The 20,276-nt window shown below is 43.3% G+C and overlaps 1 protein-coding gene across 2 annotated transcripts in view; it reads left to right on the top strand.

Annotated features, from left to right (window-relative positions):
* The window catches only part of CTTNBP2NL (CTTNBP2 N-terminal like), a 134,004-nt gene that overhangs the window by 97,526 nt on the left and 16,202 nt on the right, over nucleotides 1-20,276 (top strand). For both annotated transcript variants that reach the window (XM_040337490.1, XM_040337489.1), the window contains exon 3: nucleotides 18,164-18,394. In XM_040337490.1, the coding sequence (XP_040193424.1) occupies nucleotides 18,164-18,394 (231 nt within the window). The remainder of the gene's footprint in view (nucleotides 1-18,163; nucleotides 18,395-20,276) is intronic.

Here is a 20,276-nt window from a genome sequence, read left to right as displayed (position 1 = left end):
TTCTGACTCACCCCCCTCCCTTCCTGGCAAACTACCACAAAAGTGTGAGAGAGAGAGCTGTGCATGATGTCATAAGCTTAGTCCAATTACCAGACAAACAGGAAGTGGGCTGTATAAGCTACTTGCTGGCAGAAAAAAAATGTTTTACTATTTAAAGTTAAAACAACAAGGGCAGAAGATTTAATAGATGAAAACATTACTGAAGTTCCGCTTTAAGTAGATGTCCATTCAGGGTTGAATAAAAACTGTGCAAAAACATGTTCACATCTTTCAAAGTTCGCAACCTGAAGGTTGTAGGGGACTTTCTGTATAGAGCTCTTGCATCACAACTCTGGAAATTGTACATACATTGAAGCTGTGGAAGATGTAGAGCTGATGGTATGCAGCCTGAAAGAAAATACTGGTAGGATCTCTGATATGCAAATATATTAATGTTCAAAAGGGAAGTTTTCAGTTGGTGTTCTCTGTGATGAAAATAAAAGTTCCTCCTTCTTTAATGGTATGATGCATAGTTTTATATTGACAGTTTTTGCATAAGAGTAGTTTATGGAAATAACTCTTTGACACCAGTCTTTGGAGAAACAAACATATTTTATGATTCAAAAATGACTGGGATTTGAAGCTACGCCGCAAAGCCGAGTTTATTAGGCAACAGTATGTAAAATATAATGGTGACACACCCACTAATAGTGCAGAATATAGGATCCAAAGGTCTGCGTAAAGCATTTGAGCAGGGCGGCTACCTTTTAATAGTTGCTTGTACAATGCAGAAGATAAGGGTGTGTTAAAATGTCATTCTACAAGTTTCTTGTTGCCTTGGATTTTATATGCTTTCAATTCCTTTTAATATATTATAACAGATTGATTTATTCAGAAATATGTTCAAAGAAAATATTTGCACTGAGGGCAGACTTCAATTTTGTGCTTCCTAGCCCATTTATTTTTTATTTTTTTACCCATGTCTAAAAAGGTAGGAAAAAAATGTAACAGGACATAAGGGCCTATTTAAGCAAAGCCCAGATACTGCTACTGAAAGGGCAATTCAGTGTTTACTTTGCTATGTTGTAACTGGGCTCTCCTGTCTGCACTTTATTTAACCCAACTCACTAAATTGACTTGTTTTAGGATCATGAAACAAGTAATGCAGAAAAGGATTCCAGAGTTTTTATTTAAAAAGCAAGAGAGTGGTCGCAAAAAGGCCATATTATTGCTTTATAAATCGACTATAGAACATTTTGTTAATGGATTCATATGTCTTCTATATGAGATGACAAGCTACGTTAACTACATATATTGTCATACCAAAGCAACAAATTAGGCTGATGCTCCAGTCTGTTTACTTTCCCTTCTTTGTTTTAAGAGTCTGCTAAGAAAAAAGGAAAGTCCCAACAGGGTCTACGAAGTCAGAGAACAAAAAGAAAAATATTAGTTCTAATACCTTGCCATTAGGAGACGCCACCAACTGACAGATGTCCACATTGGTTAATCTCATTAATCCAAACTGATAGGTCTCGGCTTTTCTTAGCAAGGCCTTCTCCTAGCCGGAGTAATTTTTTCCTCTCCCCCTTCGGGTCCATAGATCTTTTAGACTCCAAACCTTTTTTTTTTATATGCCTCCAAACTACATACAATATATGTATTCTACAAATACTTTTGCTTAACCACTTCCATATCGGGCCTATTCTGGCACTCCTCTCCTACATGTAAAAATATTTATTTATTTCTGCTAGAAAATTACCCAGAACCCCCAAACATTATATATGTTTTTTTAGCAGACACCCTAGGGCACAGGTGTCAAACACAAGGCCCGTGGGCCGAACCCGGCCCTCTAGGCCATTTCATGTGGCCCTTGTACCTCTGCTGCAGCTGCAGGAGAGCTCCAGTCCTCCTCCAAACCTTTACTTTCTGCTTCAAGCAATGCATCCAGCTTCTTCCCAACATCAGCATAAGGAAAGGGGGTGCACTGTGATGTAAGGGAGAGTGGGGGACTCAACTTCTGATGGTGGGTTGGCTCTTGACATCTAATGTAAGGGGAGGGGATGCGCTGGACATCTAATCTTACAGATTCAACCGTTTTTTTGAGGACAATCTTAATGCTGATGCGGTCCACAATGAAATTAAGTGCGACATGCCTGCCTTAGGGATTAAAATGGTGGTTGTTGCAACTTTTTATGTTGCACGGTATTTGCATAACAATTTTTCAAACGTGTTTTTTTGGGGGGGAAAATAATAACAAAACAGTAAAGTTGCCCCAATTTTTTTTGTATGATGTGAACTATGATATTACGCCGGGTAAATAGATACCCAACATGTCATGTTTTAAAATTGAGCACACTCGTGGAATGGCACCAAACTTTGGTACTTTAAAATCTCCATAGGCAACGCTTCCATTTTTTTTTACAGGTTACCGTTTTAGAGTTACAGAGGAGGTCTAGTGCTACAATTGTTGCTCTTGCTCTAATGCACATGGCGATACCTCACGTGTGGTTTGAACGGCGTGAACATATGTGGGCGGGACTTGTGCGTGCGTTCTTCAGGGACGGGGGCGCTTTAAAAACTTTTTTTATTATTGTTTATTTTACTTTAAAAAACTATATTTATACACTTTCTATTTTTTTTGATCACTTTTATTTCTATTACAAGGAATGTAAACATCCCTTGTAATAGAAATGGTGCATGACAGGTCCTCTTTATGGAGAGATATGGGGTATATAAGACCCCACATCTCTCCTCCAGGCAGGAAAGCATCAGTTTAAAAAAATAAATGAATGATCCCATGCTTTCCAGCCGAGATTGCAGCTTTGTTTACAACCACAGCCCGAACGTGACATCATAATGTCGCGGCAGGGCCTCCAACGATAAAATATGAAATCTCTATTCCTCTTTTCTCCGGGTTCCCCAAGGGCACGGGAGAGCCCGGAGGGCAGGGATGTCCCCTCTCATCACATGTAAGAACGATCAAGCTGCGGAACTGACGCTATTATTCTTACGGTGCACAGAATTGGCAATAATATCTGAATGATGCCTGTAGTTGCAGCCAGCCCACTGAAAGTCAAAAACGTCATATGACTTCCTTGGGCTGGAAGTGGTTAAAGAGGTCATAAAAAAAAAATCAGCAGCTACAAATACTGTAGCTATTGACTTTGATTAAAAGGAGACATATCTGTTCAGGGATCAAGCGTTGTCCTTACCCAGGCCAGTTCTTTGGCGGTCTTCAGGTCCCAAAGGGCCGGTTTACTGTGGGAATCCGGCGGTGATTCCTTGTGTCTACACAGCCGCCTTCCCACTGCGCATGCACAAGATGAACTGTGCTTTCTGAATAAACCTGCAGCCTCCTGGGACCTGTGTTGTGCTCCAGGAGGTTGTGGTTGGTGGGATTGTCATTGGGCCCTGGGACACATGGCCCTCAGAGGCCTCTGATGTGGCCCTCGACCTCAAACTAGGAAATCAATTGGCCGGAGTTAGCAAGCCCAAATTGCAATCAATGGGCCATCCCAGAGCATCAGAGTGCATCCAGCCTCCTTTTTAGCACCAGCTCCTGTCCCAGTTGGAGTGACAACAAGTACACTTTATCTGGGTCCTTTGTAGCAGCACCCCCATCCCAACCATTAGTGTAATGGAAGGGGTCGCAATGGTGACCACGTCCCTTGCCGCTCTGTGCTTCCATGACCTGCTGGAGCTCTCTTCCTCGCTGCGAGCACTGCAGAGGGGGGACTGAGATCTCTCGCTGACAGCTGGGAGAGGAGGAAGAGAACCGCAGAAGGTCAGCTGAATGCCCAGTGGCGCTGTACCAAAGGTATTTGGCACAATTATATTACAGAAGCCCACACATATTATATATTACTGTAATAGAGTGGATTATAGGATTTTACAAGCATTTTAGACTAGGGCTTATTTTTAGGGCTTATATTTCAGCCGTCCTGGAAAAAAACAGTAGGTCTTATTTTCAGGAGAGAAGTGTAGTGCTCAATTATTACTCATCACCCTGTCAGAAAGGCTAGCAGATCAGTACTGTGTGACTGCACAGAGGAAACCAACAATGTGAGTAGTGAAGTAAAAAGGTGTTTATTTACAAACATGTGGGGACAACCAGTGCACAATAGACAGCAAACAGTATATACAATCAAAGGGAGATACCGTATTCATAAACAAAGCCAGGCCGAGGTCATACACGTGGGATGTTAGCAGATGGGTGAGGATGGGAACAGAACAGAGCATGGAGCGGACGGGCTGCGGGGTAGGAATCCAAGGAAAACAGGAATCAGGGAGCATAAGTCCAGGCAGGGATCAGAACCAACGATCAGAATCAGGGTCCAGAAAACAGGGTCAGATAACAGGCTCAGGTCCAGGAAGTAGAACGATACCAGGGCGAGGAGTGATTACACATGCCGGGTATTTATAGAGGCGTGCTGATTGCATTCAGGTCACACCTGAACCCAGGAAGGGCTGTTCCATACTGCCAAGAACCCCCCCGCTGGTGGACGGCAGTACTGAAGCCCAAGGATCACATAATACCACCAGGGGAGAGCTCCCCTGGCAGTCCAAGACTGCCTGGAGACACCTGGTGGTGGGCCACAGTACTGCACGCCAAATACCAGGCAGTATCACCAGCGGGGGGAACCTTTCCTGACACACCCTACTTCAGCCAGGTGATGAGTAGGCTTTCTTCAACTTCTCGACGCAAGTGTGTTTCACGGGTTAGAGCCCACTTCTTCAGGAGTAAAACTACAGCAAAGCTCTAAAATGAAGTATGTAATTATTTAAACAAAGGAAGCCTAACAGCTTCCCTGAAACATAGCTAATCATTTGCCTTATCAGGGCAGTGAAAGCAGCACAGTGGCTTAGTGGTTAACACTTCTGCCTTGCAGCACTAGAGTCCTCCATTTGAATCTCAACCAGGTCACAACCTGTATGGAATTTGAATGTTCTTATCTTCTTGCATTGTTTTTTTTTCCCCAAGCATTCTGATTTCCTTACACACTCCAAAGACATACTGGTAGGTTAATCGACTCCTATGTAAATTGGCCCTAGTAGGTGTATGATTGAATTTGAGGCAGGGACCTTAGATTGTATGCTTCCCAAGGGCATGGACTGATGTGAATGTACTACAAGTACTGCGTAAATTGTCAGCGCTTTATTAATTTTCTCTAATATGGAAGTAATAAATACTACTGCTTGCATAAATGAAGTAGAATGAATAGTGTATGTACAAGGGTTGAACAAAACTGTGGAAACGCCAGGTAGAATAACGAAATTGTTAACTAATGTGATGTTGGACTGCCTTTGGCACCCAAGACGGCTTGAATTCTCCTGGGAATCGACAAATGAGTCTTGGATGGTGAATAATGGATGACCCTAGTGGCTCTATGATATTGAGGTTTGGTGACTGTGGTGCCCAGGGAAAGTGCCAGACTTCATCTGCATGCTCATCATACTACGATTTGACAACACCAGCTTTGTGAATCTGAGCATTATGGTCTTGGTAAATGGCACGGTCTTTGGGAAACAATATCTGCAACATGCCAGAGTGAACATGGCCAGCCAAAATTTGTACATAGTTGCTGGAAGTGACTCTACCTTTCAAGGTAATATTGGAACCTGCAGAAAACCAAAATATGGCTGCCCAAACCATGATTGCACTTTACCGGTGGCACTAGACATTCCTGTTTGTAAGCTTAGGACGATGTTCGCCACACGTAAACATGTCTGGTGGTTGGGAACCGTGTGAACTCAATTCATCGGACCATATTACGTTTTTTCATTGATCGATAGTCTGTGATTTTTGGGTGTTGCACCACTCTCTGCTCCTCTTAACAATAATATCGGTCATTAGTGGTTTGGCGATTGCAGGTCGCCTGTGAATGTTTTGCTTATGGAGTTCCCTCTGCACAGTTTTTGTGAACACAGGCTTTGGAAGACTGAGATTGAGCTCTGCAGTTACTTTTGCAGCAGTTTTCTTATTCCAGGTCACAATCCTACACAATGTCCTTTTGTCTCTTTCGTAGAGTTGACCATGTCGACCGCACTTATGCTTATCAGACAACATTTTCCCTGGAAACTGTATATGCTGTCATAACCTTTGATACTGTACCTCATGACACCGCAAATTGTCAACTTCAGTCACAGAGGTACCAGTTAAAGCGGATGTGCCATGGGAAAAAAATATTAAAAGCCAGCAGCTACAAATACTGCAGCTGCTGACTTTTAATATTAGGACACTTACCTGTCTGGAGTCCAGCGCTGATCGCAGCAGAGGACGAGCGATCGCTCGTCTCTCTGCTGCTCCCCCCGCCATCCACGCTGAGGGAACCAGGAAGTGAAGCGCTGCGGCTTCACTGCCCGGTTCCCTACGGCGCATGCGCGAGTCGCGCCGCGCCCGCCGATTGGCTCCCGCTGTGTGCTGGGAGCCGAGTGTTCCCAGCACACAACGGGGGGGCGACGGGATGTGATGGAATGCCCGTCTTTTGCCCGTGAATGCCGGGCCGGAAGTGGACAGGTATCTGCACCCCCCTGAAAGGTGTCAAATGTGACACCGGAGGGGGGAGGGTTCCGATCAGCGGGACTCCACTTTAGGGTGGAGAACCGCTTTAAGTGGGCATAAATAATTTGGAGCTGAGTAAGCTTTGACATGGCTCCATGTTACTAGCAGCGCACGTAGTGAATGACGAAAGTGAGGCTTCCCAGCTGTTAGCTAGGTGACTCCTTACACAGCGGAAGCAAAAGAATGTTGCATCATTTCCGCTTTCAACTTGAAACATATCATCGCTTTCACACCCGCAAATCATGTTGTTTTCCCTATTTTTGTCCATCCTCTGTATATATTGTGTTAAAGCCCATCTCCAAAACGTATTTTACTTTGGAGGGAAGCCTTGAAGCTGTGATGTTTTATTGCTATTAGTAGCATTGCACCAATACCGGTACTAAGCATTTGCTTGAGTACTTGTACTCATACAAATGCTCTTATAGTAAAACTGATACCTTCAGACTCGGTTTGCAATGAGATTTAAAAGCCAATATGGTGCGATTTCATTTACCGTTTCAGGTGCGAATTTCAGTGTATGAGATTAGAAATCACACCTGAACTGGCCTAAAATCATACATGACTCTTTCAAATCGCACTGAGGTCAGCCCGCGCAGTGAACAGGCTGTAAGAACTTACTGAAAACACACATTAAAACTGATGTGAAACTGATGTCTCTGCAAGTGTAATCGGTGCAGTACTCCTATCAGTTTTCAGTGTATGGTGTGAACGAGCCTTAACAAAAAACGTCAAATGACACTAAAAATAGATATCATTAATTGGTATTTGTGAATACTTTGGAAAAAGTATCGGTACTCCTACAATGTCTTAAAAAAAAACTGGTATCGGTGCATCCCTAGCCATTGGTGCCCCTGTTATGACATTTGTGGGCAAGCAAACACATAAAAAACCCAACCCATTAGAATCCATGCGTTCGACACCCTGCATGTAAATTAGGGGCCAGGCGCATGGATTAGGGGGGCGGCGCCCCTGCGTCCTGTATGGACAGGCCGCCACTGGTTTTATGTATTAGGTCTCAAGATGGCTGTCTCCTGAAGCATGTCCACGGTCTCCAACAGCTCCTGTAGCATATTCAGTCTTTGGCAGTCTCCTACAGCTTGTCTGTGTTCTCTGAACATCTCCTGTTTCACGTGCACAATTATTCTCCTGTATTATATCCACAGTCCGTGGCCATTTCTTGTATAATGCCCATAGTCTTTGTACAACATATTTTGTTGTGTGTCTACGGTCTCTGACACTGAATATTCATTTTTCACAATTTTATGTGTGGCCCTTCGATTATATGAGGGGCCTCATGTGCAGCCCCCAACATGACCAACGTTGACACCACTGATCTAAAACAAGGTAATTAGTACTGTTCCAGGTGAGTCCATGTTTGCCCCCAACTCACATGCAGGTGCACATCCACTTTATCACTACAGAAAGGACTACAGTGCAACAAGAGCATGTATGTGTAAACTTTATAGTGGGATAATTACATATATGTACCCCATTTTAGCACCAGTCATTTATTTTCTAGTTGAATTGCAAAGGCAACCTATTGTATTACTTCATGCTATACAGTGTGGCACATCAGAACCTTGCCCCCTGCTTGCTGAGGCTGAGTAAAAGCCCTTGATCTGTGTGTTTTAGAAGTCCGTAGAGAAGAGAAGGCTGCAGATAAACAGGTACAGCTTTCGTAGGAGTATTTGTTTCATCTCTGTGTTTGAGCCCTGTCCCTTCACTGGAAATTTTGATGTGATATCAGGGAATGCATGTGTAAACTTGAGGTCTATGGACCTCAACTCGCATCAAAGTCAGGCCAAAGTAGTGCAGGGACTACTTTGAAGTGGGTGCAACTTGAAGTTGCACAGATATGAATGGTACTCATTGGAAATCATGGGGTATGACCTGCCATGTGACTTTGCAGTACTAGGTCGCAGGACAAGTCACACAAGTGTTAAAGGGGCCTTACCCTGAGTTGAATATGATTTTTAGGAGACCTGACAATCAAGTTCATGTTTGTGATGCCTGGGTGAATGATGTCATAAGCCATAGTCTGGAGATATTTACCCTGAAAAATCATTGTACTACACATGTGCATCATCTGTGTGACGTAATTTGACATTTCCAGTCACACATTAAAATTGTGGCTTTGCTTAATAGCGCACATTAAATGCTGAATACATTACCATACGGCTTTTTTTAAGTACAAGTTTTTTGAGTATTTTAACAGCTGTCTGTCTCTGTCTGTAATCTGAATGTGGAAAAAATGGTTATTAAAAGCACATCTTCATTACTTTCCCACCCAGTCTGGTCTAGTGAATAGAGTGATATACATATATATATATATATATATATATATATATATATATATATATATATATATATATAATATAGTTGTGTTCATAAGTTTACATACCCTGGAAGAATTTATGATTTCTTGGCCATTTTTCAGAGAATATGAATGATAACACAACAACATTTCTTTTGCTCATGGTTAGTGTTTGGCTGAAGCCATTTATTATTGATCAACTGTGTTTACTCCTTTTAAATCATAATTGCAACAGAAACTACCCAAATGACCCTGATCAAAAGTTTTCCCCAGTCCTTAATACCGTGTATTGCCCCCTTTAACATTAATGACAATTTGAAGTCTTTTGTGATAATTGCGGATGAGGGTCTTTATCTTCTCAGATGGTAAAGCTGCCCATTCCTCATGGCAGAAATCTGCCAGTTCATGTAAATTCTTGGGCTGTCTTGCATGAACTTCACGTTTGAGATCTCCCCAGTGTGGCTCAATGATATTGAGGTCAGGAGACTGAGATGGCCACTCCAGAACCCTCACTTTATTCTGCTGTAGCCAATGATAGGTCGACTTGGCCTTGTGTTTTGGATCGTCATGTTGGAATGTCCAAAGAAGTCCCGTGTGCAGCTTCCTGGCTGATGAATGCAAATGTTCCTCCAGTATTTTTGATAACATACTGCATTCATCTTGCCATCAATTTTGACCAAATTTCCTGTGCCTTTGTAGCTCACACATCCCCAAAACATCAGTGATCCACCTCCGTGTTTCACACAGGCCTCATGCACACTGGACGTTTTTGGATGTTTTTACAGCAGCTGTTTTTGGCAGTAGATGTTTTTTTCTACAGTCAATAAACTCACCATCATGTTATCCTATGTGTCCATGCACACATAGGCTGTTTCAGCAGTTTTGGGCAGTGGCGTTTTTGAGCAGTAAAAAAAAAAAAACTAGTGAGTTCTGAGAGACGTTTTTCAGCTGTAAAAACGCTCTAACGCTGATAAACATCGATAAACGCTCAAAAACGTCACTCACCAGCGTTTAACGTTTTTGATCAATTGAAAAAAATAAAATAAAATTCTTCAACAAAAAAACGCTAACGCGGAAAAATGCTAACAAAATTTTTTTTTTGAAAAACCCACTGCAAGGCTACTGGCGTTTTTATTTTGAATAATTTTTATTAAATTTTTCATTAGAAAATAGTACATGCATTACAAATATAAGAAGTAGACATATACATAAGATTTAGATGAGTATGAGATCACAAATCATTGGAACAATAGGTATCAGTACACAATAACACATTCTGCGGTGGATCATGTTCGTACTCTTTGCAGTGTCATGTGGCCCAGAATTGGGTGGAGGCCCCGGGTGACTATCCTGGGGTAAGTAGTCATAGCTATCCCCTTGCGATCCCTCTCTATGGTCGCGGTGGCCAGCTCCATACATAGGAAGTATGGTCCATACCCCCACTCTCACCACCCAAGTCTCCCCCACTGTGACAGATTTTTGAGTGGCATGACTGTGACAGAAAATATGATTATATTCATATATTCGAGGAGATCAAAAGAAGAATAAGCAGAGAACAAAAAATAAAGAGAAAAGAAAAGTAAAGAATAAAATATCAGAGTAGTGTATCAAAAACAGGACAGAAAGGCTGTTGTCCATTAACATTGACACTACCAACAGTATTGTACGCCCTAGCTGACCATGCCCCACCTTTGTTGCATATTATAGTGCATTCAAACTAACTGTTTGCTGACATGTCTAATGTGCCATGGAGCACATAAGTTATTGATCTTTTCATACTTTCCCAAAGCCGAAGCATGGAGGATTTCGTAGGTGCTGTGAGTGTGCACCATGTTTATGATTTCTGCCATTGTGGGAGGAGTTATATTCTTCCAATGTCTAAGAATTACTAGGCGGGTGGCTAATAGGATGTGTAAAACTACCATTGCCTGGGATTTAGGAATTGCATCAATGCCTATGGATAGTATAGCCATGGCAGGATGAAGTGGTGGGAAGAAATCCGAGACCCCAGCCAGGACGCCCTCTACTTGTGACCATAGTGCCCTGATGTTCGGGCATTCCCACATTATGTGGAAAAGCGTACCCCTCTCTCCACACTGCCTCCAGCAATTTGCAGTGGCGTTTGGAAACATCTTGGCCAAGCGATGGGGGGTGAGGTACCAACGAAGTAACAGTTTCTGGTGCATCTCAAGGAGATTGGTACTCCTAGTGGAGGCAGTCAGAATCTTTATGGATTTTGCCCAGGATTGGACTGGGTAACTTACCCCAAAGTCTCGCTCCCAAGCTATAATATTATGTTCTTTGACCAAAGTGTCTTTTTCCTGTAGGCCCTTGTATAAGATAGATATGCCCTTGGGCTTAGTGGACGGATGGAGAAAGAACTTTGTCATCTGGGCCGGAAGGTGGGTAAAAATCTGAGGAGATTTTTTGAGCATTTGGGAGATCTGGATGTACCTGTATCTTTCACTAGCTGGAAGGCCGAACCTCTGTTGCAGAGCTTCAAAGGGCAACATGTTAGAGTCCTCTATTGTATCTTCTAGGTGAGCTATACCCTTTTCCTTCCAAGGAGTGAGATTAATGTCCGGGATTAGGTTATGAATGGCCGTTATGGGGAATTTAAACGACTCTGTGGGACCAGTCCATCTGTGAGCTGTACGTAAATGGGCCCAAGCTCTCAGTGATGCCAAAATCGGGGGGGGGGCATACCTTTTGTCTAAGGATTTAGTAAGATGAGCTGAAAGTAGAAACTCACTGAGGCTTCCCCTTGGAATCTGTCTCTGTTCTAGGTCTTTTCACTGTACTTTAGAGTCGGGGTTGAACCAGTGAGCTAGTTGAGCCAGAATAGACGCAAAATAGTAGTCCTGTAGGTGGACATGACCTACTCCCCCCGCTGATCTACTCTTAATTATCCTACCAAAAGCGCACCTAGCCCTCTTGCCCTGCCACAAATAATTGTTTAAAATAGCTTGTATGGATTTAAAATATATATTGGGCAGGGGGATAGGGAGGGTTCTAAATATATACAAAATTTGAGGTAAGACAACCATCTTGAAGGCTGCCAGCCTTCCCAACCACGACATCTCAGATATAGCTAGTTTTTGAAGCTTTGATTTGAGGGAGTTCAAAAGGGGAGTGTAATTAGCAGGCACTAAGTCCTCGGGGTTAGAGGTACATTTTATCCCCAGGTATATTATACCCTCATCTCGCCACACATAAGGGAATTTACTTTGTAAGGCTTCTTTCAGCTCCTCGCCAACACCCATATTCAGCACGTGGGATTTCGCCTCATTCACTTTGTAGTATGATATGGAAGAGAAGGACTGAAGTGTGTCTTGGACTGCTGGCAAGGATTCCTCTACTTTGGATAAAATTAAGATGATGTTGTCAGCAAATAAGCTTATGACATGCTTTTTTGGGCCCACTATTATACCAGAAATTCGAGGGTGCGTCCTTATTTGGGCGGCCAGGGGTTCCATCATTAAATTGAAAATAAGTGGAGATAGGGGACACCCCTGGCGTGTGCCGTTTGATATCTGAAATGGTGTTGAAAGCGTACCAGCTACATAAACCTGAGCCGATGGGCTTGTGTATAGAGCCATAATGGCCGAGAACATCCATCCCCTAAAGCCAAACTTTCGCAGGACCTCTGCCAGAAATCCCCAGTGGATCCTATCGAACGCCTTCTCTGCGTCCAAAGATAGGAGCAGAGAAGGCGTTCCCCTACGTCTAGCGATATGCAGCAGGTTGACTAGGCGTCTGGTAGCATCCGCTGTCTGCCTGCCCCCAGTGAACCCTGTCTGGTCAATATCTACGATCCCCGGCAGCACAGTCATCAATCTGATAGCTAAGAGCTTGGCATATATCTTAACATCGTTATTTAAAAGTGAAATCGGCCTAAAGTTCTGTGGGACGTCTGGGGACTTCCCTGGCTTCGGGAGAGCTATAATTGTTGCCTTAAGCATCTCTTGGGGGAATGAGGAAGACACAGCAGCAGAACCGAACACCCCCACTAGGTGCGGACAAAGAATGTCCCTAAATGCCCTGTAATATTCCCCAGTGTATCCGTCTGGGCCTGGCGATTTATTGAGTGGAAGAGAGTTAATGATTTCTTTTACCTCTAATTCAGTGATGGGTGTGTTAAGATGTTCGAGTTGGTCTTGTGTTAATTGAGGGAGATACATTTTTTCTAGGAAGGCCTTTATTGCGCCCTCCGTGGGTTGCGGGACTGTTTGATCTTCTTTAAGATTGTACAGCGAACTGTAGTACTGGCTGAAAGAATCAGCTATTGCTTGTGGGTGCGTTTGTTTAATTGAGGTGTGGGGTTGAAGTATGTGGGATATCTGGGATTTAATTCTATGTCCCTTCAGTTTATAGGCCAAAAGTTTCCCAGCTTTGTTACCACTGGTGTAGTAGGAGAGTTTTAGCCTCCTGGAGGCCCTCTCAAAGTCCTCAAGGAACTTAATTCTGAGCTCAGTGCGTAGGTGGGAAATTTGGTTCGCTAGGGAATGAGATGGGTGTTCCATATTTTGTCTGTCTAACGCGTCTATTTGGGAGATAAGTTGCTCGGTCTGCTGCCGCCTTTCCCTCTTCAGTCTCGCCCCCTGTTGTATCATGATACCTCTGATAAACGCCTTGTGGGCATTCCACAATACGAATGGATCCTCTACCGTCCCCTGATTCAGATCAAAAAATTCCTCTAGCTTTTTTTCAATGCAGGACCTGGACGGACCCTCCCTCAGCAGGCCAGGATTGGCTCTCCACAAATATGTGGGACTATGAGAAGAAGAATCCTCTACAGTCAAACCTACCGAGGCATGGTCCGACCACGTGATGCTACCGATCTTGGCTTTTTTACATTTGAAAAGTAGTGACCTGTCTACTAGAAACATATCAATTCTGCTATAAGATTTATGTGCAGTAGAATAAAAGGTAAAGTCTCTCTCATTTGCATTCAGACATCGCCATACATCAAACAACTCATGAGTTTGTATAGAAGCCCTCAGAGAAGGCGGGATCCTCTTAGGAGAAGAGGTCATGTCCACCGAGGGGTCGGACGTTATATTGAAGTCCCCGCACACCACCAACAAACCCTTCTGTATCGCTCTCACTTTTTTCATAACTCTATGAAAAAATCTAGTTTGCCTAATATTTGGGGCATACACATTTGCCACTGTATACATGGTGGAGTTGATTTCACATACCAAAATAAGGTAGCGGCCCTGTGGATCAGAAATCATGTCATGGAGATGAAAAGCCACAGAGTCTCTCACCGCCACCATCACCCCTCTCTTTTTAACTGCAGCATTTGCCATGTACAAGTGAGGGAAGTTAGGGTGTGCGCATTTGGGGTGCGAGTGGAGGGCAAAGTGCGTCTCCTGGATACACAAAATATCGCACCTGTTCTGCAGAGCGTCCTTCCAGAGAGATCTTCTATTGGCTGGGTGGTTAAGACCTTTGGTGTTCAGGGTAAGAAAGTTCACCACCATGGGGGTAGATACAAGGAGTGCTTAAAAGTGTAGATATGTAATAGAGCACTTACGTAGCGAGGAGTCTGAGTCTCCAAGGCGGTGTACCTGGATGAAGGATCTGGTTGTGGTGGAGGCGAAGGCAGATCGGTGCTTGATCTCTGGAATGCGATGGGCATCTCAGTGGGTCTGGTCAGCAAGGCATAAAAAAAAATCTAAACAAGGAAAACATAAAAAAACAGTAAAGGCCAAAGGCCAAAGTGAAAATGCAGAGGGTGTGACTCACGGTCACTCAGAAGGTAAGTAGGGGGTATAAAGTTATTGGAGCCGGGAGAGACGGAAAAAGAAACAGAAATAAAAAAACACATCTCTCCAGCGGAAACTATCTTATGGTCTGGCTCAATCCAGGCTAAGTATGAGAGCGAGCATTCCTGCGGTCTACTGTACGCCATTCTTGGTCTTGGTCTCCTTTGCCGGTACGCTGACGTGGAGGCTGTTGCAAATCCGGAACTATGCCCCAGGCCTGGAGCATAGCCAATCCTTTCTCGAGGGAGTCCATCACGTATTCCCTGTCATCTTTTGTTACGATCAGTTTCGTCGGGAAGCCCCACTTGTATGTCAGTTTATGATTTCTGAGGGCCTTTGTGACCGTAGCAAGGTTTCTGCGCTTTTGCAGTGTGTGCTGTGATAGGTCTGCATAGAATTGGAGGTTAGCATACTGTGTCGGTATCCCTTCTGCTTGGCGCGAGGCTGCCATAAGCTTCTCCTTGGTGTGGTAGAAGTGGAGCCTGAGGATCACATCCCTCGGGATGTTATCCGACAGATAAGAGGGTTTAGGGAGTCTGTGAATCCTATCTACTGTGAAGTCCAGTTCAGACATGTCAGGCAATGCATCTGTGAACAGTTGAGCTACATAGTGGCGCAGATCTTGTTGTCTCACAGACTCAGGGATCCCCCTTATTTTTAAATTGTTCCTCCTTGATCTGTCCATTTCTGCTATTTTGGCCTTTAGTGACTCTATATTGTCCTCATTATTTTCATTAGCATCTACCAGGGCATTGATGGTGGAGGCATATTCTCCCATCTTGGTCTCCACATGAGTGACCCTGTCAGCCACATGTCTCAGGTCAGAGCTGAATTTATGCACACATGAGACCATATCAGAGTGGAGGGTGCTTCTGAGGGACACTAGCATTTCCTTCAGCACAGTATCTAATACTGGCTTGTTGTTAGTGGGGAATAAGTCTATGGAGTCAGGCAGCTCCCTAGTGTCATCCCCCGATTCCATGTGTGAGCTCACCTCATGGCTGGCATCCGCTGCATCCAGTCTGAATCTTGCCTTTTCTGGGCTTCCAGAGGACGGGGTGGCAGGTGGGGAGTTCAGATGTCTTGGAGGGCTGCTTCGTTTTGCAGATTTCCCCGATCTGGATGGGGCCTGTGAATCCCTGGGCAGCGGTGTGGAGGACGCGTCGGCGCCATCTTGTTTAGGCCCCACTGAGAAGAATTCAGTGAGCTTAAGGGGACGATTCCCCTCCGTCTTACGTCGCACCATGGCTAAGGTGGCTTCCTCGGCTCCCTGGGAGGTAGAACGCCGCTATAGGGTGTTGAAAACCCCGCTGGATAAGCTGCTTTAGGCCGCTTTAGGTCCGCTGGATCCGGAGCTCTGTTACAGCGCGGCCATTCCGGTCTCCGGCTAGCTCCGCTCCCCTACTGGCGTTTTTATAACGTTATTTTAACGTCCAGTGTGCATGAGGCCGTATGGTTGTGGTCAAAAAGCTAAATTTTGGTCTCATCACTCCAAATGTCTTTGTACCAGAAGGTTTAAGGGCTTGTCTGTGCATTGTTTGGTGTATTGTAAGCGGGATACTTTGTGGCATTTGTAAAGTAATGGCTTTCTTCTGGCGACTCGACCATGCAACCCATCTTTCTTCAAGTGCCTCCTTATTGTGCATCTTGAAACAACCACACTAAATGTTTTCAGAGTCCTGTATTTCACCTGAAGTTATTTGTGGGTTTTTCTTTGCATCCCGAACAATTTTCCTGGCAGTTGTGGCTGAAATTTCAGTTGGTTTACCTGACCGTGGATTGATTTCAACAGAACCCCTCATTTTTCACTTCTTGATTAGAGTTTGAACACTGCTGATTGGCATTCTCAATTCTTATCAGCACATACCAGTAAAGGAGAAAAATTACTTTTTACTAAAACATGTTCTATTTTTTTTTTTACCGATGGAAAACAAACCGATGGGGCCCACACACGATCGGTTTGTCCGATGAAAACAGTCCATCGGACAAACCAATCGTCTGTACAGTGCTTTAAAGTTGCCTCCAGGACAGGCGACTTTGGCTGTGGCCAATCACAGAATAATCAGCTCTGTGGGAGGGAGGGGTTTGCCTGGGTAAACTATTTTTTATTTTCCTGTAAAGTTGCTTCAGATAAGATGGAGATCCGACTTTGGCGGCAACTTCCATTGAAATCTATGGGTACAAGTGGGTACAAGTTGCCTAGAAGTCACCTTGAAGTAGTACAGGAACCTGTTCCGAAGTCGGAGCGACTTCAGTAGTACATTAAGATGTCTCTCATTGACTAACATGGGATTTCTGATGTCAAGCGACTTGAGGTCTTGACAAATCGGATCCCAAATCGCTGTAGTGTGAACCGGCACTAACTAAATGAAATAATATTTGCTTAAAATACTGTGTATAATAAACACTTGCAATTTAAAAAAAAAAAAATGAAATTTGAATCATGGCTGTAGGTAAAACCATTATTTTTTTGAAGCATCAAAATAGGGTCCCCATCTTGTATAAAGAATTAGGAATGCAACTGTAATACCTAAAGTAGCCAAGCCTGATTTTACTTTTAATTTTTCTAGTGTAGTAAATCATGCCTTTGTAAGCGCAAGCTAAAAACCAAACTTCTGAAGGTAAAGTCAAATTTACACAGACTTTCTGCATATTATGAAATCATCCCATTGTTGATGATTTACCTGAATTCGGCCCTGAAATGGAGTTAAAGACGCACAGTGCAGTGCGCTCCGCAGCCACCCCGGAGATATGTGAACTGGCTCCATAGAGAGCCGGTCACATTCTCCTGCTATGCAAATCGGATGTGGCAAAAGCTGCATCCAATTCGCATAGGTGTGAACCCAGCCTGACTGGAATTTCTTCCTGAATTCAACCAATAGAAATTAAAATATAAAGTCCTAGCCAATGGGAAAAGCAGACAAGAAGAAGGAAGCTGAAATGAACAAGGTAAATTAGGGTTTTTACACTGAATTTTCACAGCTTCTGTCTAGGGGTTGCTAGTGAATACTGGTTTAAAATAAGAAAAAGGAACAGCTTTTATCATAAAGTAAGTAGATGTATAACACACTTCTGCCATGCCTCCACCTACACAAATCCTGAAGAATTCATATACAGAAAATGACTAAACCCACAACTTGTTTTTCATGACTGCTTTTCCTGGCAGCTTTGCTAGAGAGCTGTGACATGGGAGAAGGACCAGTACAACAGAGCTTACAATGGCCTTGATACACAGCTACCGTTAGATAGAGTACCAGTGGAATGGCATGGATTTTTATGTTAGGAGTATGTAATAAAGCATCTGTTATGGATCACAGACACTTTCCTCTTTTGAGGACCAAGGCAAACCAGTATAAATCAAATGCAGCGTTTCAATACTTTAATAATACCAGCTGCTTTTAAAATGATCAAATATCATTTGCTATTAAATCCGTTCTAAGATTTGATTTAAATGAATAGAATTTTTCTATATATTGTGGTCTGTATTTAATATAGAAACACTATATATTTTGTAATGTAATATATTATTTTTTCCAGGCACAGCATAAAGACAGATTCATTGAAGAGCGTTATGGTAAATACAATATCAGTGATCCCTTGCTGGCCTTGCAGAGGGATTATGAGACCCTCAAGGAGGACAACCACGGACAGAGGCCTCCTGTGTGTTCCAACCCCCTGTTCATTTTAAAGGAAGTCATGAAGCAATGCAAGGCCATGCAGGAGAGGATGTTGGCCCAGCTGGCTGCTGCTGAGAGCAGGCATAGAAAGGTGAGTGTTTTTATTTGTGATGTTTTATGTTTGAGTAGCCCTGACATTGCTTAGACTTTCAGAATCTGGGGTCAATATGCAAGTTTGTGCCATAATCCACTGCATGTTTATCAATACTAAAAAGAAAATGTAAGTATATACAGTAAAACCTTGGTTTGAGAGTAACTTGGTTTGAGAGCGTTTGGCAAGACAAGCAACATTTTTTAATCATTTTTGACTTGATATACAATCGATGTCTTGATATAAGAGTAGGAGTCATGTCACAACTGGGTATAAAAGAGAAGAGAGGCGCCTGTAAGTGTAGCAATATGGTTACAATTAATGAAGGTACAACACATTGCTACAGGCGCCTCTCTTCTCTTTAATACTCTGTAGCTCCTGCTGGATTTTGCTTTTAAAGGGGTTGTATAGGTAAAAAAAAAAATTCCCTAAATAGCTTCCATTACCTTAGTGCAGTCCTCCTTCACTTACCTCATCCTTCCATTTTGCTTTTAAATGTCCTTATTTCTTCTGAGAAATCCTCACTTCCTGTTTTTCTGTCTGTAACTCCACACAGTAATGCAAGGCTTTCTCCCTGGTGTGGAGAAAGCCTCTTGAGAGGGTAGGGGGCGAGCAGGAGTGTCTGGACGCTCTCTACTTTACAGATATAGACAGGAGCTGTGTGTTAGTGGGCGTCCTGACACTCCTGCTCGCCCCCTCCTCCCTCAAGAGGCTTTCTCCACACCAGGGAGAAAGCCTTGCATTACTGTGTGGAGTTTCAGACAGAAGAACAGGAAGTGAGGATTTCTCAGAAGAAATAAGGACATTTAAAAGCAAAATCGAAGGATGAGGTAAGTGAAGGAGGACTGCACTAAGGTAAAGGAAGCTATTTAGAGATTTTTTTTTTACCTTTACAACCCCTTTAATCCCCTTGTGAAGGCTTCCATTTGTGGATGGGCATTTTATGGCTACACAACCTGGTCACATTGCTTTAATCTTTTTGTATGGACTATAAACTGAAAGACCCATGAATAAATGGTTGTGGAACGAATAATTTGAGTTTCCATTATTTGATATATAAGTGCTTTGGATTAGAAGCATGCTTCTGGAACAAATTATGCTCACAGGTTTTACTGTGTGTGTGTATGTATATATATATATTATGCATGCCTAACTAAGGTAGACTAAATGACTGAATCAGTACTCAGAGGGAAATTTAGGTTTTAAGGCCCCGTACACACGAGGAGACATGTCCGATGAAAACGGTCCGTCTCCTGGGAGCTTTTGGTCTGATGTGTGTACACACCATCAGACCAAAATCCCCGCGGACAGAGAACGCGGTGACGTAGAAGACACCGACGTTCTCAAACACGGAAGTGCAATGCTTCCACGCATGCGTCGAATCAATTTGACGCATGCGCGGGATTTCGGGACGCTGGTTACACGACATGTCCGATTAGGTGTACTAACCATCGGACATGTCTGACGGACATGTTTCCAGCGAACAAGTTTCTTAGCTTGCTAAGAAACTTTTGTCCGCTGGAAACCTGTCCGCTAGGCCGTACACACGATCGGACATGTCCGCGGAAACTGGTCCGCGGACCAGTTTCAGCGGACATGTTCGACCGTGTGTACGCGGCCTTAGAGTCTGACAATCTATCTTTGGCAGCTTTGTCAGTCAGAATCTCAGGCATTTTGTCATCTCACCTATCTTCTGGCATTAGTAGATTTGCTGCATGGTAATCTAAACAGAAATCTTACTAACTAACTATATATATAGACATATCTATGTAGATATAGATAGATAGATAGATAGATAGATAGATAGATAGATAGATAGATAGATGGATAGATGGATATAGATTAGATATACATAGATATATATATATATATATATATATAT

This window comes from Rana temporaria, chromosome 2 (assembly GCF_905171775.1).
Source record: "Rana temporaria chromosome 2, aRanTem1.1, whole genome shotgun sequence".
In the NCBI taxonomy this organism is placed as follows: Eukaryota; Metazoa; Chordata; class Amphibia; order Anura; family Ranidae; genus Rana; species Rana temporaria.
Note: the sequence above shows the minus strand (reverse complement) of the source record. Positions and strands in the feature narration are given on the sequence as shown.